The sequence below is a fragment of the Notechis scutatus genome, chromosome 1 (assembly GCF_049901735.1).
Source record: "Notechis scutatus isolate UNSWTSFEM ecotype Mainland chromosome 1, rNotScu1.2, whole genome shotgun sequence".
NCBI lineage: Eukaryota > Metazoa > Chordata > Lepidosauria > Squamata > Elapidae > Notechis > Notechis scutatus.
Window position 1 is genome coordinate 184,190,914 of NC_142009.1, and position 18,049 is coordinate 184,208,962.

The window sequence follows — 18,049 nt, forward strand, 5'->3', positions numbered from 1 at the left end:
CTCTGTGTAACAACAGCCTGCATGTTTTGGTGCTGCTCAGACTCTATGTGGTCTCTATGGCCTCATTTTACGGGACTGTCACACGGAGGGAGGTTTTCCCCAGCACCACAAAAAAACCTTGGTGTGGTCTCTTCAGCACAGTAGCTAAGAACAAGTTTCCCGATTGCTCCCAGGTTCTCCCAGGAACACTTTTCAGGAAGTGGCTGTTCCTCCCCCATACTTAAATGGATGATTATGTTACAATTAGGAAAAAGCATCTTCAGAGACCTATCTTTAGGTAAGTGGCATTGTCGTTCCTCTGGATGCGAAGTTATTTTGAAGGGAACTTTTCACAACTCTTCCTGGCTTTCAAATATGAAAGCAAATAAGAGGCTTTCGGGAGCAGGAATCTGAAGTTAAACTTGCTCTGCCTGCTTGTTTGTGTGAGTGTGTGTGTGTGTGTGTGTGTGTGTGTGTGTCTGCCAGCAGAGTTTCGAGATGGACATTTTCATGCAAGTTGTAGTAAACTTTTGGAGGCTTCTGATACAAGATTGGAATTGAAACAGCAGCAACCTTCTGCCTCCCCAAACATCATTAACTTTATCCCAGACTCTGAGCTGGGATTTTGATGTTTGTGAAAATTCCCTGGAAATGAATTTATTCTTTTTAAAGCTGGCCAATTGCTCAGATACATTCTCTGTGCCTTACTTTGTTCAGACTCAGTTTAACTGAATGGACCAGAAATGTAATATCTATTCATATTTTCTTGGGCTTTGTAAAATGCAGAATTTTTAACCAGACTTCTAGGAAATATTCTTCGATTGGAGTCTTAATAGAATGCTTGATTTGGAAACTAAATGCAACCGTTTTGCTTTAAAAAAATCAGCTACTCAATAGCATGGTCCTATTGACATGTATTCAGCTGTACATACTACTTATCCTAATAGATTTTAGTCCCTAGCAACTATTTTCAGATTTCAATCCAAATCATGATGATGTTCTCTTTTGCAAAGACTTCATGGCGGTGATTTTTAACGTGTTTCTTCTCTCCCCTTCCTTTCCCTTCCCTTCCCTTCAAGTCAAACTTGACTCCTGGCAATTATTTGCCATTGCCTTCTTCCTCAGTCTCAGAGGCAGTGATCGGTCCAAGGTCACTCAGCTGGCTTTTGTGTATAAAGCAGAACCAGAATACAAGTTTCCCTACTCCAGGATCCACACCTTAATCATTAAACCAAACTCACTCTCTAGATTCTTTAGATTCCCATTAGAATATGCTTAAAATCCCATCTTAGAAACTAAATAAGGTTTACTTCTATGTAGACATGTGTAGAATTGTATAATTATGCAACATAGCTTTATGCTGTATTATATCCTAGAAAGTGATCATCACTTCAACCAAACATCAGGACCAATTTAAGAATTTTCCTATCAATCCAGTCTAAATATCAGTAAATACTCTGAATATATTTGATCTTTAAAGCAATTAAGGAAAGACTTCTAAAAGTTATTATATTTGTATTATATGTGTATCATCTACTATATTTGATGATAAATGCCATTATATTTATACTCACCCATGCCATTTGGTTTACTCTCCTGTGATCATTTTTGGACCAAATGGTTTTCCAAAGTAATGACACTTCAGCCTTGCCATTGTACTGTGATAGTTGTATCATATATCTTAGAGCTGTATAACACATCTCAGAATAATTGCAGCTACTTCTATAGATGTTTTTAAAATTCTTCTGGAACGGATGAGGTTGCAACTAAGAAATCTTGATCCTGAAGTGCTGATCAACAGTGATCAACAAATATCAGACTACCTTAGTCCCTGGAAGAGTATGTTGAGTTGCATCTAGAAAGGACAAGAGTATCTATCCAAAAGTTAAATTCCAAAGGTAAAAGTGATTCTATTCTTGTTGGAACATCTTGGATCTTGTTGACTCACTGTTGAAGAAAATGTTCAGGATAGGATGAAATTTAACCTAGGCGTTACTATCAAATATATTAGATGGTACACATATAATACAAACATAACAGCTTTCCAAAGTTTTGTGTGTGTGTGTGTGTGTATTCATTTTCAGCATAAAAAGTTCTATATGCTTCATACTGATTATTACATGGTGGGGGTTTTTTTCTTTTTTTTTTAGACCTATAGTATATAGAGGAAGAAATAATGTAATTTATTTGATGATGCCCTAAAATTTATAATTTAGAAATATTTTCATCAAAGTAAATGACTATAAATTTTAGTAGACTTTCCTTTCAACTCTTTCTTTAGATCTGTAACTCTTTTTATTGGATTGAATGAAATGTCTTCTGTTCCTAGAGGAGACAACTTCTAGAATGTCCATTTCCCCCCACCACCCCAGGAATTCAGCAAAGTTTCAGGATTAACCCTAGGGAGAACGCTGTCATTTACATGCATTTCCCTTAAGATAATTGAGTAAAAAAAAAAAATCTGCACTGATACCCAAAACGTGGAAACATCATTTTTTTTTTTGCAAATGTCTACTGTATTGAGCATTCACTTAGAGGTTAGTCCATTAACTTGTGTTTTGAGTTTCATTCCATTTTTTTTTAAAAAAAAAATTGTAGAGCAAACAGGGATGAGTATATGGAAGGAATGGCATATAAAGTCATACTTCAACTTCATATCCCAAAGGTGTGATTCTGGGGTTGTGGTGCAGTTGTCAAAAATCAGTTGTGGAAAAAGAACTTATTTTTCCCTTGAAAGAATTGCAACAGAAAGTAATAATGCTCCTGAAAACGAACAAAGAATTTAGGAGTACATTGGCCTATATTATTTTATTAATTAAAACTATAGATAATAGAATTTTACATTTGAAACCAATTTGACAATTTAATTCAAAGATGATTTGTTTACATTTTTATTTGATTATTCAAATAAATGGTAGAGTAGAGTAGCGTAGCGTAGCGTAGCGTAGAGTAGAGTAGAGTAGAGTAGAATAGAGTAGAGTAGAGTAGAGTAGAATAGAATAGAATAGAATAGAATAGAATAGAATAGAATACAATACAATACAATACAATACAATACAATACAATACAATACAATACAATACAATCTATTCTATTCTATTCTATTCTACTCTACTCCATGCTACGTTACTCTACCATTTATTTAAATAATCAAATAAAAATGTAAACAAATCATCTTTGAATTAAATTATTAAATTGGTTTAAAATTGCTTCACGCAAAAAGAAGGTATAGCTCAACCCACCAAAAACATAACTGTAAAAGACAGACCAGAAATAAAAGTTAAAATAAGCAAAAAAAAAAAAAATAGTAAGAGAACACCTGTCTGATCTTGATGAAAACAAATCACTGGGGCCTGATGGATTACATCCCAGAGTTTTAAAGGAGCTGGCAGAGGTCATCTCAGAACCACTGCACCATATCTTTCAAAAATCCTGGAGCACCGGGGAACTACCAGAGGACTGGAAAAAAGCTGATGTGGTTCCCATCTTCAAAAAAGGAAGAAAAAAAAAACAGACCCAGGAAACTATAGACCAATCAGCCTAACATCAATACCCGGGAAGATACTGCAAAAGATAATAAAAAAACAGATCTGCAACATCTAGAAACAAGTAAAGGAATAACTAGCAGTCAGCACAGGTTTGTTAAAAACAGATCATGCCAAACCAATCTTATTTCATTCTTCAACACAGTGACTAAATTAGTAGACCAGCAAAATACTGTGGACATAATATATTTAGATTTCAGCAAGGCATTCGACAAAGTAGACCACAACCTACTTCTTAGTAAGCTAGAAAAAAGTGGAATAGATAGCGCCACCACTAGATGGATTCGCAACTGACTGGCAAACCGTACTCAATGAGTAATCCTTAATGGGTCTAAGTCTACATGGAGAGAAGTAAGCAGTGGGGTGCCACAAGGTTCAGTTTTAGGGCCAGTAGTCTTCAATATCTTCATTAATGACTTAGATGAAGGGGAACTTACCAAATTTGCAGATGATACTAAGCTGGCAGGAATAGCTAACACCCGAGAAGATAGGCTCAAGATCCAGATGGATCTTGACAGACTAGAACACTGGACCATATCTTATAGAATGAAATTCAATATAGAGAAAAATAAAGTCCTACACTTAGGCAAGAAAAACCAAAAGTACACATATAGACTGGATGAAACCAGGCTCAATAGCAGTAACTGTGAGAGGGATCTTGGAGTCTTAGTGGACAACCAGCTAAATATGAGCCAGCAGTGTGCAGCCGCCGCCAAAAAAGCTAATGCAATCCTAAGTTGTATTAACAGAGAGATACAGTCAAGATCAAGGGAAGTACTAATACCACTCTATAAAGCCTTAGTAAGACCACACCTAGAGTACTGCATCCAGTTTTGATCACCACATTATAAAAAAGATGTTGAGACGCTAGAAAAAGTACAGAGAAGAGCAACCAGGATGATTAGGGGACTGGAGGCTAAAACATACAATGAACAGTTGCAGGAACTGGGCTTGGCTAGTCTATTAAAGAGAAGAACCAGGGGAGACATGATAGCGGTCTTCCAATATTTGATGGGCTGCCACAGGGAGGAAGGGGTCAAGCTATTTTCTAAAGTGCCTGTAGGCCAGACAAGGAATAATGGATGGAAACTGAACAAGGAGAGATTTAACCTGGAAACAAGGAGAAACTTTCTGACAGTGAGAACAATCAAACAATGGAACAGCTTGCTCTCGGAAGTTGTGGGAGCGCCATCACTTGAGACTTTCAGAAGAAATTGGACTGCCATTTGTCAGAAATGGTGTCGGGTCTCCCGCTTGGGCGGGGGGGTTGGACTAGATGACCTACAAGTTCCCTTCCAACTCTGATTATCTGTTATGTTATCTGTTATCTGTTATGTTATGTTATGTTTCCCAAAATGTCTGGAATGCCATATGGAGCCACAGTGAACAGATCTCCATGGTAAGGCTGGTTCTTCAGATGAGGCCATGATTATTTATGTCATTAAACTCCCCCTGCATGAAATATTTCATTGTTTCAGTTTATCATTTCTTAATATGCTGTAGCTTATAGCATCCTTTTTAAAATGTGACATGTGGAACTGGAGACCATTTTCCAATACAACAGGATTACTCTGTGGAACCAGGGGACAGTGCTTCTTTTAATGGAACCTAAATCACATTTGTTTCTATTACAATCCTGACAATTTCCTGGACTGCTCTGAGAATTACAGTTTTAAAGAATATCTTGTCAAAGAAAAAAGGAAAGGAAAGGAAAGGAAAGACATAGAAAGTGTTTTGTTTTTTTAAAAAAAGTTATGGATATTTTATTCAGTCTTTCTGTTTTTTATTTTCTCTGAAAATATATTTGTATCACAATTATCTCTGTGTTTTGTTCTTTTTCCTTTCCTTTTTTGTTATTATTTTAAAAGCAATAATTTCTTTTAAAAAAACAAACCTACACAGCAAACACCGAATCACACTAATTCGAAATCAGTGCTTACATCATCCCTGCAAAACAGTTGATTGTTGCAACTATTGCTCTGGGATATATTTTTTTCAGGCTCAGATAAAGAGCCAACTATGCCCCAACTTTGCTCCACTTTTTGGAAAATACTTGAAATAGAAAATTTTCATCCTAGACACTGGAACAAAATCCACGAAATTTATGATCTGTCAAATCCTGCTGATTATCTAATTCCAGGAAACTGCATTTTATCTGATGTCCAAGGCATCATCACATATAAAATAATGCAAAACACTTTGCTAATTTAATTCTATTTTAATTTTAAAAAGCTCTTTGTTTTGAGATAGAAAGACATCTTGTACAATATTCTGGATTGTATTTTCATGCACATACAAACAATCCCAAAGCAAAAAGCAAGCCACCATTATAACATAATACTGTTTTTTTTTTAATACAAACAAAAACACAATGCCCTTACATGGACTTTACTTCTTGTCTGAAAGGTCAGTTTAAAAAAGAGTTTACAATTACAAATTAGCCAAGAATTGTACCAATGCCCATGTTTTCAGTTATGTCTTAACTTGATTGGTTTTCTTATATGCAAGACATGTAACTGAAGTTATTTAGCTGAAATTAGCTTTGTTTAATTCTTGTTGGTTTTTATTGCAAAGAGCTTAACTGCAGCATTGTTTTAAATATGTACCTATAAGGATATTACAAACTGATTCCTATTATGTTGTGTCCATCGATAAGAGGACTTGCTGTGCTTTAACAAAGAGCTCAAGACAATTGTTTAGAACAGGGGTGTCAAACTCACGTCACGACGGCATCACGTGTGACGTATCAGGACTTCCCTCCCCTTCACTAAACTGGGCATGGGCGTGGCCAGCGCATGATGCATCCGTTTGACAGCCCTGGTTTAGAAGATGCTTCAGTTATCTAGAGGTTAATAGCTCCTGGGATGACTAACATGCTTGGATAGGTGTTGGATTTTGGAAGGAAGCAATTTAGACATTGAAACACAGGCAGGGAAGAAAATTGGCACGTATGTTCTGTGGAAGTTGGGAAAAAGTTACATTTGAGAAGAATCGAACTCTAATTTGTTCGTTTTAGTTGAATTGCTACTTTGGAGGTGACAAACACATATCTGCACTATTTTGTCTCTAGCACTCTGCAGTTTGGAAAGTCAACCTACCTTGGTTTTAATGTCAGCATTTTCTCCTTAGAATGTGTAAAAATCTGCCCTCCTTCAAAAACAAAAATGAGCTCCCTTTTCTATTGCTCCCTTTTGTTTCAGGGAAGGCAGACTTAAACAAAATTATTATTTTTTTGAAAACAATTTTATTGATTTTTTACAAACAAACAAAACAAACAAAACATAAAAACATCAACTCTCTTCCATATATACATACAGTGTGTCGGTTGGTTCATCAGTTTTGTGCATTGATTTTGTAGTCTCAATTACAGTTATATTACATAATAGCTCATATTGTCAATCCAAACTTATATATCCTAATATCGCTATTAGAAAATCATTTGACTATAATTTTAATCATTCATACTTTATGAGATAACAATACTTTAAATAGTTTATTCTATAACAAATCATATAATCATACCAGATCTATCCTAAAAACACTTTATAGATATGATGTCAAATAACAAAAGAGAAAGAAAAAACAAAGATATTCCTTACTGTTTAACATTCTAAATATTCTATTATTGTATTTTATCATCCAACCATTGATAGAAAAGATCCCAAATTTCATAAAATTGTTTATCCTCTTGCTCTCTAATTTCAAATGTCAATCTACTCATCTCAGCACATTCCATATTTTCTTAATAATTTCTTCCTGCGATGGTATTTTCTCATTCTTCCAATTTTTAGCAAATACAATCCTAGCCGCTGTTAATACATTTACAATCAGATATCTCAAGTCTTTACTATATGTATCTGGTAAGATTCCCAATAAAAAGAACTCCGGTTTCAAATCTATACGTTTCTTTGTCATTTTTCAATAAATCTGAAAAATGCTGGAAATGTCATCAGATACCTGGCTCATATTACCATATGTGGTGGACTTGTGAGGATGCTAGAAAATATTGGACTAAAATTCGCATGTGGTTGGAAAAAAAGACTTAAACAAAATTATCAATATCTTTCTTAAGGGAGATATTGATAAGTTTTCATCTAAAAGAACTCTCTGGCCACTCTTATATGTAATGAATACTCCAAGAGCCATGAAATATAAAGCTGGCACCTTGTTTTTAAAGAGCAGAATACTATAAATTAGCAAGTGTGATTTGGTCAGCTCCAATGGTGGGATTCAAATTTTTTTACTACCAGTTCTGTGGGCGTGGCTTGTTGGGTGTGGCAGGGGAAGAACACAGTAAAATCTCCAAGTCAGAGGTGGGATTTGCCGGTTCTCCAAACTACTCAAAATTTCCACTAGCAGTTCTCCAGAACTGGTCAGAACCTGCTGAATACCCACCTCTGGTCAGTTCCTACGTTAAGGTGGAGCTTCTAAGAGGGCTGCAACAATCTCTCCCTTGAATAAAAGCCAATTTCATTGCTTTGCCCAAGAAGCCACCAATTATACCTTGCTAGGAGCTTGCCAAATAACGAAAACGGGAAGCAAAAGCAGGTACAAGCCAGACCACTGTTCCACCTAACTCTGTATTGTCTCTAGACTGTCCAGAGGCTTGCAAAATTTTCAGAATGGACATTTCTGAAACTTGTCCTTATGCCAGAGATGGAACCTGAGGTCTTCTGCAAAAGAAGCATATGCTTCGTCTGTCAGTTGTGTCCCTTTCCTTAAATCAGGGGCGGGAGGGACATCCGGAGACCCCAGGGTAGCATGAATCCCCCCTTTGCAAGCCATGGAATTGTCCCAACCATTGCTACTGAAAACCAGAGTGCAGTTTTCTGCAATTCCAAAAGAGAAATGCATGAAAACACAGATGAATGCCTGAACTAGAGTTAAGTTTAAAAAGAAAGAAAGAAAGCAACCCAAACAGCTGACTCTATTTCCAGGTGTGCCAAGTTTGGCTCCATGGAAGATTTGACTTTCTTTAACATCTACGACCACCAAAACATGTGCTCACCGTCACCTTAAGGAAATAATGAAACCCTAGTGCCATTTCTTTGCATTTGTAGTTGCGTGTGTTACAGAATTACATGACAACACGGCAAATTGTCCTGTGAAACAGATATTGTGACCCTCTCAAAAAAAAAGACTGTATGTAGTGGGGCCTTTTAAAATTCACAAAGGAAGGAAAGAATAATAATCAATCAACGGGTAGCATAATAATGTGATGATCTCCTGCTAAGGGCTTGGTAAATAAAACGAAGGAAGGTACAATATAAATATTTGAACTGAACCTATCTGCAGGCTATTTGGTGTGGAAAGGATTGCAAAATCCAGTTGAACTATACTGTCGACTGATCTGAGACAGAGATAACAGCAGTTTTTAAAGGAAAAGGAGCCGTGTAAGGGAATGTCCTTCATTTATTTTGGCATCTTCCAACTCTTCAGATGTATTTAAACAGCTGCCCAAATATTTGCATCCAGGCTCTTCATTGTTCTTCATGAAGATGAATGGCAGAACAATCTCCACTGACATGCAAAGCAAAATAATAGTTTCAAATAGAATAGGATTTTATGCAAATGGGCAAAATAGTAAAGCAAAATAGAGGCTATACCTGTTTTTGAAATGGCAACATTAACAACTATGGAGCACAAAATTTGTTAAGCACCAGGTGTTCCCTTGGGCTTGTTTAAGAAATGAATGCTTGCAATGACATTTATTACCTCAAACATTGTACTATGCCAATATGGATAAATTTTGGAACTAGTAGATGTTACTGTTTTTTTAAATATAAATATATATATATATATATATATATATATAATATATATATATATATATATATATATATATATTATATATATATATATATATATATATATACATACATACATACATACATACATACATACATATAATATATAAGCCAATTGTTGAGTTTGGCTAGTGATGACATACTTAACTGGATTGAGAATAAAGAAAAAGGAATACACAGATTTATTATATTTTGACTGTGAGATAAATCAATTCAAATGCTGGAATAGAGTTTGCTAAAAACTAGCACTTTGGTGACAAAAGTCCAGTTTTTATCAAAATTATGAAATGTGTATTGTGATGTCACAGTACAAGCTCTGCTCTTTGTGTACACACACACACACACACACACACACACACACACACAGAGAGAGAGAGAGAGAGAGAGAGAGAGAGAGAGAGAGAGAGGACTCATTGACACTTGTGTATCTATTATTCTTTCATTCCAAAACTCTACAGGTCTTTCATATGGGTACAGGCCTCTTCCACTCCAAAAAGTGGACGAGTATCATCAGTAACTAATGACAGTACTATATAAAGCAGGGGTGTCAAACTCGATTTCATTTAGGGTTGCATCAGAGTTGTGTTTGACCTCAGGCGGCCAGGGGTGGGCATGGCCAGCTTGACATCTGTTTTAGCCCACGACAGCCTCCTTGCAGCCCTCTGCCAGCAAAAACAGAGCTCTTTTTTCTCTGGCAGAGGCACCACAGGCCGGTCCTTCACTGTTTCCAGGGCAGCTCCGTGGGCCAGATTGGAGTGAGATGCGGCCTGTGGGCCTTGAGTTTGACACTCCTGGAATAAAAGTTCCTTATTCAGAATCAAAATGGCACTGAAGATCAGTTGCTAGGAAGCAAGAGAGTAAAACTGTTGCTCTCTGATCAAGCTCTGGATTTCTCAAAGGCATGTAACTGAGCACTATGGGAAACAGATAGCATCTTATGTTCATTTCATTCTCTCATTCCTTCCATATCAGAAGATCTTATGGTTCTCTTCCATAACAGGAGATGGTTTTCTTCTGCTAAAGTGAACAGGAAGCTCTTGTTCTATGAGTATTTTACAGCCCCTGCTCACAACTAACATGGGGACATTACATATTAATCAGGATTCATTGGATGTATTTAAGCCTAACCTTTAAAGTGATTGATGAATCCATGTCTCATCCAAGTATGAGTCATTAAAGGGAAAATAATATACCCTGGGAAAAATGAAATCTCAAAGGGTTAGGTTACAATACTGTAAGGGCTATGGAAACGACAATAAAACTTCTAAAATGGTGCCCATGGGTATGTGCTTGTGTGTACGCACAGACATACATGCACATTCATATATAAAACTGTTGAATCAGCTAGAACTCTGGCATACTTTAAATCTTAGGGTTTTCTCCTTTTATGTCCATTTTTAAAAGTTAATCATGGAAAAAATGACACATGCTGTCTGGTCACCTAAGAATGGTTCTGTTAAATGAAGCATTTTAAAAGCCTGGAAAGTTATATATAGCACAGCACAGGGCATGAAAGAAACCCACATACAACTACCAGTTGCTGCCCTCTGAGGATGCAAACAATCACTACCAAGATTTTTGTAGTGAAGGGCCTAGAAAATCATTAGCAGGGAATATAATGCTATTAAAACTGGGGGGGGGAGGGGGGAGAGAGGAATTCGTTCATTCTGTTTTTTCTATAGAGTTCAGAGTTCTCCCCCAGACTCCCAAATCCCAAGCATTTAGTCCGGAGTGGACAGGCTGTTGCTTATGCGAAGGCTGACATTTAATAGTGGAGAAGACCGTGTGTGACCTTTCAGATGTTGAGCGTAATGCATATTAAATATGCCTTCTTTGTTGTGATTGGAAAAAGATGTGTGACTTTAAACTGGACAGCTTTCCTTGCGCAAGCGTTGAAGAAGGAATGAAAGACTCTGAACTTTTGAGGCAGTTGGGAAACAATTTAAGTAATAAACATTTCTTTCATCCCTTCCAGGTTAATAATATATTTTTTTAATGCAGATTATTTTTTCCTTTTTTTTTTAAAAGAAGCAGCAATAGATTGTACTGTGAGCCATATACTTTTCCCTGGGTCTTCTCCCATATCACGGACCAGTAGATTGTCATTCATCTGTTGTTATAACTTTGGCTAAAGTTTCAGCCACTCTGGAATGTCATGAATTGTGGTAGCTCCCAGATTGTTCTTGGGATTCCAGGGGTTGAGGTTCACATGACTAATAGGTGCTCATGTTAGTGCAAACTGATAAACAGGTCAGTTAATTTATACTTAATCTTAATTCATACTTAATCTTGATTCTAATCTACAGTACATTCAGTGGTAAAGTGATTCCTTTGGGAGTGAATTAAATGACATGTCATTTAATGGGTTTTGCCCAAGAGTACTATTAATGCACTGAAGGAATCCTTGGTGAATTGAGAAGTTTTGATCTTAGGGATTCCATTAAGAGAAATAACCAAGGAAATAACAATGTTTTTCTTTTACACCTCTTTCCTATTTCTTCATAATTCTTTTTAACAGCCTTCCATACTCATTTGTAAAATTTTGGAACACATTCTCCAAATTTTGGGGAAGGGGGAAGGGCTAGGTGCAGTAGGAATGGTGGCAGTGCAGAAATGCCCTTCTCGTTCTTTGAATTTTATCCATAAATAAAAGAGAGCCTTTGGACCCAGTCTCTTGCACAAAATAGCTATCTTAGAGTGATGTGAAAAAATACAGTGTTGTGGTAAATTAGTATGGTCCACAGGACCATGTGCTTCCCCCATTATATTTCATAAGCGGATTGTAAGTATTGTTTAAAAGTAAACAGTACAGCTATCACATGAATATTCTGTGGAAAGAGTTCACAATGTTTAGACTATCAGCTTAGAGTTGGAATCAGAACGTCCCATGAACCTCCCTCCCTCCCTCTCTCCCTCCCTCCCTTCCTCCCTTCCTCCCTCCCTCCCTTCCTTCCTTCCTTCCTTCCTTTTTTGACAAGAATTGTGTATGAAAGGCCTAGAGAGTTACAATATTCTACTATTATATGTCTATATGCACACACACACAACACCTATGTAATTTTTTCCTTGATAGAATTGGATCAACTGTCTCTTATTAAGGGAAATGGACAAATACAGGCATACAGGCTTGTTGCATTCATATTGGAGATGACTCTAGTAATAATTTCACACAATTTCATACTTAAGTGATTTATGGTAAATTAAAAGAATTAGGCTATGTGTTTTCTCTTCAGCTGACAGCACTAGAATTTTGCAAATATTCATCCTTGCTGAGCTAGATTAAAAAAACAACAGTGAATATGCACACCAGGGGAATCAATAGCTATGGTACAGAAAACAATCTTTTCTAGTCTAGTTCCCATGTTATGGTTCAATTGAAATTAGCCCGGCTCATTATTTGACCCTATATTAAGTACAAGGGTGCAACTGTTTGTTTCACCCCCTTGTTCGGCAGATGTGGATACCATTTTCATTGTTACAACTTGCTAGGTGCTTTGAAATCAATAAATAAAATGCAAAATGAAAACAATAGATCAACCACTATAACATAATTTATTTAAAAATGCAGAAAAGAAAGAAACCCATCAGTAAAATCATACATACTGCATCCATGCAGGAAGGCATGAGTGAAGATGTTCTTCAAGAGGCACCTAAAAGATGTTGCCATAGTTGCCTCATGAATTTCAGAACAGAGTTACTACAAGAAGGTACACAGTCAAACCTCTCTCATTGTAACACCTTCAAAGTCTCAACGTCCCAAGCAAATAAAGTTCTTCAGATATTTTTTTGCGGGCTCTTCACACACTATGCCAAAGCAAAATTCAGCTAAGGCACATTGTACTTTAAGATGACAGGCAAACCAGAGTTTCAGACTGAGAAAGAAGCAGTCTGGAAATTGCCCGATGAGGTTTTGTCCCTCCTGGATAGGTCTTGTCCCTAGAGCTTCTTTACCAAGAGATTAACAGCTATTCTCCCTGTCTCCCATACTCTAGGGGAGTTTGAAACAAATGGTGTGTGTCATAATTAGTTGAATTTGTTCATGATCTTAACTGGGTTGTATTTTCATGTTACACTGAGCCCTAAACTATCCACAGATTAGCTTCGTGGGGCACACTAAGCTAAATTATGCTTGGCTAGCTGTATATATATATTGTTGGGCTGTACCATTGTGGCTGTGCTTACATATTGCATTAAGCTATAGCAATAGCACTTAGACTTCTATACTGCTTCACAGTGCTTTACAGCCCTCTCTAAGCAGTTTACAGAGTCAGCATATTGCCCCCAACAATCTGGGTCCCTGGTTTATATATTATTTTATAATATGATTTGATTAGTTTTGATGGAATGTGTGTGAGGGGCTGATGTCAGGAGACAGAGGAGACAAACAGAAAATTGGTTTCTGAAGAACTATCCATTCTAATCCAGAAAGTCCAGGCAGTTGTTGGTAAAGGCTACCCCGAGGCATCAATGCTGTTACCAGACTCACAGACCCAAACTGAAAACCCAAGAGCAGCACTGGATGGAAACATGTACAAAAGTTATTTCTTTATTTAAATCTAGAGCTTCACCCTCTCCATAAATGGGGACCCTGTGGAAAATTCAGGGGGAAAACACAGATTTTGCCAAATCTCTCTGTCTCTTTCTCTCATTTCAAATTTCTGAATTGCTCCCAAAGCTGTGATAGAGTTCAGATTCAAAACACGCACATCTACTTACTTTGGAGCAAAAATGACAGGGATTATCCCCCCAATTTTGTAGCCTCTTTAATTTATATTATTTCCCTTCTAAAAAAAATAAGAGATTTTAAAGCACGTATTGTAAAAAAACAGTTAAAAATGGTTTAACGTGCAAAGAGCAATAGCAAGCACACATAGTTAAGCTGAACTCTTTGTGAAAATACAGACATCACTATATAATTTTATTGGGAACAATGTGGAAGCCACTGTCTTCTCCTGGGATTTTTTTTTTCTCCCCCAACTTCTTTCAGTAGCCAACAACTTTGTTAATTTGTAAGTTTTGCTTACAAGTATTAACTAGGCCCAATGCTGCTAATTTGCTTTGCTCAGGTTAAGGAAACTAAGTATTTGTACTTGCTGAGCCCCTATGAATGGAACAATAATCAATAAAATGAATTATTTGATGCAACAATTGAATGAATCAAATACTTTAAAGTTTTCATTTGCCAACAGAATACTGATAAGAAGGGTGATAGTCTTACCCAGACCTGAGCATGTTATACACACACAGACACACACGCACACAGGCCACACCTGACCCTTTGTCCCTATCTGGCTTTTATTTTGAAGGCAACTGCTATTTTTATTTTCAATTTACATATCATATGTGCGTGCATGCGTGCCTATGCATCTTGACAACACTCTTGGTCCAGCCCTCCGCAGCAGTCCCAGTTTCTTTTACTTCCATCCTTACACAATAACTTAGGTTGAAAGAGTATAACTTTCCCAATAAGATTCATGGTGAACAGAGTAGATAGATTTGTGGTGAACAGAGTAGACATCGATTTCTATTCTGCTCACCATAAATCTTATGTAGGGAAAGCTACGGTCGTTCCACCTAATCTAATTTCTGCCTGTAGCTTTCACATATAACTCTTAGTTTCACTCTTTAGCTCAGACCTGCAAGTGAGAACTTGCATAAATTAGGAGGTTGCACAATTATGCTTATGGTAGACTGATATCTATACAACAATTAGTGAAGTTGCAATTCCAATCTTTTAAACTTTTTCCAAACTTAGAATTGAGTTTAAAAGAACCCTCCTATTTTTCTCCTTGAAGAAGTGAGATTTAATCTGCCTTTGGATCCAACATTTTCTAATATGCCATATGTATCAGCCCTATAAGGTAGACTAGACTAAGAAACCAAAGCCATACATATCTGGATTGCTTTTATCATAACAGCCACAGTAATACAATATTGCAAGTTCCTCACTTTATCTTTGTGTAAGCAAAGGGGAATGGCTTGTCTGAGATGTTTTCTCAAAGTAATTTCTTGGCCTGGGCTCAAACCCTGCTTATCTGGCCGTTGCCTTGGTAGTGACTCTTCCTCCTGTCCTCCCAGGCCCTTGGCATCATGTTTATGTTACAGCGAGAACATTTGTTCCCAGATCTGCCCCCATGCTTTGCTGTCCCACACTCAAATGAATGCTGACAATACCTGGTGGTTCAAGCAAATAATTGTGTGCAGATTCAAAAGTGTATGTGGGCTCTCCAACTCATATTCTGTTTATGCTATTAACTTTGAAAGACTTACTGCATCATTTGGCTGAACTCATCGGTACTGCAAAAGCAGATTACATTGCCATTTTTCAGTCTCACTATTTTGTTAAGTGAGAAATTGAAGTGAAGCATCTGTACGCTTCATAAAACACATGGTCTGAATTAGGTCCGCGCAACACCATTTCTAGAAGGGTAGGAGAGGCTTTAAAATGAAAAATTAGATTTTTAGGGCTCTTGTGCATTCTGAGGATGACAGGCTACAGTTATGTTGTTGAATCCATCCCAAATCATATCAAAACATATCAAAAATATTTTGTTAAAAAGAAGAGCATGAAAAACTTTGCCACTGATGTCACTTCCTAATATTTTTATTCATGAAACTACACTTGATCTTTGCCAAGAGGCAGAGAAGTTAAGTTTGCAGTCCCTGCACACAGTTATGACAGAGATAAATCCACAGCGTGATGCATCCTTGAGGAGGAATGCATAGGATCACCCAGGAATTCATAATTAAGACAGGGATGATCTCCCAGCAAAAATCAAAGCCAAGTGCAACTCTCTCCTCAATCCTTCAGTCTCTCCATTACTGGAATATGTTAATTTTCAGTGCAAGAGGAACAAAGAATTATTAAATACATGAGAAGAAGTCAGTTTAATTGTATTTTAGAAATTTAGCCATACAATATTTATATCTGTTGCCATAAAAAAAAGACTTTGTTTAAGAGGATAGAGTGTGGAACTTAATGCAACTTGTTTAATTTCAGGTATTTCCCTCTAAACTAATCTGATTGCCTCTTGGCAATATATCACATGATCTTTATTTAAACCAGGGATTGTTATTATGTTCCTATGTCACAAACTCATATATACATGCCCACATTTATGCTTCACTTCTCAGTACAGATTAGCTTTCTAACTGGGTAAGCATTTAAAATCCATTTTATAGAAGCATGCTTTACACAGATTTTGGCACAAAGTACTAGGGAAGCACTTACATATACAATATTACAAATTCATCTAATCCTCGCTTCTAATTTCAAGCTTGAAAACAACAGCTAAAGCAAGGCATGAGTGAAGGAATTTTTATTTTTATTTTTAGTGTAGCAGTAATTTTAGCAAATTTATATAGCTGCCCATCTCACAAAATGTGATCCTGGGTCATTAAAAATCATAAACACAGAAACGTAAATGTAAAAAACCAACATGGCAGGAGAACAACAGTCACTTGACACCATATTGGAGACTCACCATGGGATCCTCAAGGATGAGGGAAGAATCCTGTTACGAGAAAGCTATTAGAAGATGGGGGCAATCTCACCTTGGGGGACATGATGTCCCAGAGGGCAGAGGCCACAACAGAAAAGGCAGGCCATTTGGGTCCTGCCAGATGGAACTGCTTAGTAGATGGGACCCACAGGATGCCTCTTCTTCCTGACCTAATGGGGCAGCTAGATGTAACCAGGAAGAGACAGTGCCTCAAATAATCGGCTTGTGATCACCAGAAATTCAGCTTGAGTCTAGGGAGACATTTTTATATTTTATTAATTATAATAATGAAAGTCTGAAATGCATTATATGGAAAGAGGCAGAAGATTGTTATTAGGAATATATCAAACCCAATGTATGAAGGGAATTATATGGGGGGGTGGGGGGGGAGAAAAGCTGGAATCATTCAGTGTTTTTTTTTCAAAAACAAAACAATTTTTATACATAGTTCCTATTGTTCTATAAATTTCATTTTCTTCCCATCTCCAGCACCCATATAGAGATCTGTAGAGATCTGTAATTCTGTGCCAGCTACAGAGGAAATGAGATATACATATATATATATATAGTGAAGTGAATAGGTGCTTGTGTGTTTGTGTGTGTGTGTGTGTGTGTGTGTGTGTGTATATACACGCATGCACACATGCACACACACAAAGCGCAATCTAGCTTTACTTTACCCCCGTCTTCTTATGCACTTTTCAGGATGCAGTGTTCCATCTGAACTTTCTCAGATAAGAAGAAAGGTTTATAGTACGCAAAGAACAAGAACTGCATGGGAAAATGCCTTCAGTAACCTTTTTCCCGTTCCTTTACTTAACTGTGAAAAATGTGTCTGCCTTGGCCTACGATTATTAATTGCTTAGCTGCTATCTTGACATGGATATGCAGTAGAGAATGGCTTCACAAAGTGACATCACAAAGTTTCCAATTAAAAAAAAAAACTATAGGAAAAAGTTTAAAAAAACAACAACCAACAAACATCCCATTCCCAATAATAGAAAAGGGAACGAGTCATTTCCATTTCAGTTCTACAATCTGGGAACTTGCTGAGATTTAACTTGCTCTGCCTTGCATGGCGTATCCAGTAGACTCCTTGGTTTACTTAAGGCTCCCTGCTGCAGTTAATTCCCTTAAAATATGTTTCCCAGTAAGTCGTAACAGTTTTAATAGTTACATATTAAGCTGATTCCTGAAAGTTCAGACTTGTTTTTTT

The 18,049-nt window shown here is 36.9% G+C and overlaps 1 protein-coding gene across 3 annotated transcripts in view; it reads left to right on the plus strand.

Moving 5' to 3' along the window:
- Positions 1-18,049, plus strand: part of PDE1A (phosphodiesterase 1A) — a 172,899-nt gene that overhangs the window by 52,783 nt on the left and 102,067 nt on the right. For 2 of the 3 annotated variants that reach the window (XM_087949623.1, XM_087949624.1), the window contains exon 2: positions 174-277. The exons of the other annotated variant lie outside the window; for it this stretch is intronic. In XM_087949623.1, the coding sequence (XP_087805749.1) occupies positions 225-277 (53 nt within the window). In that variant the 5' untranslated portion in view covers positions 174-224. The remainder of the gene's footprint in view (positions 1-173; positions 278-18,049) is intronic. 3 annotated transcript variants of the gene reach the window in all.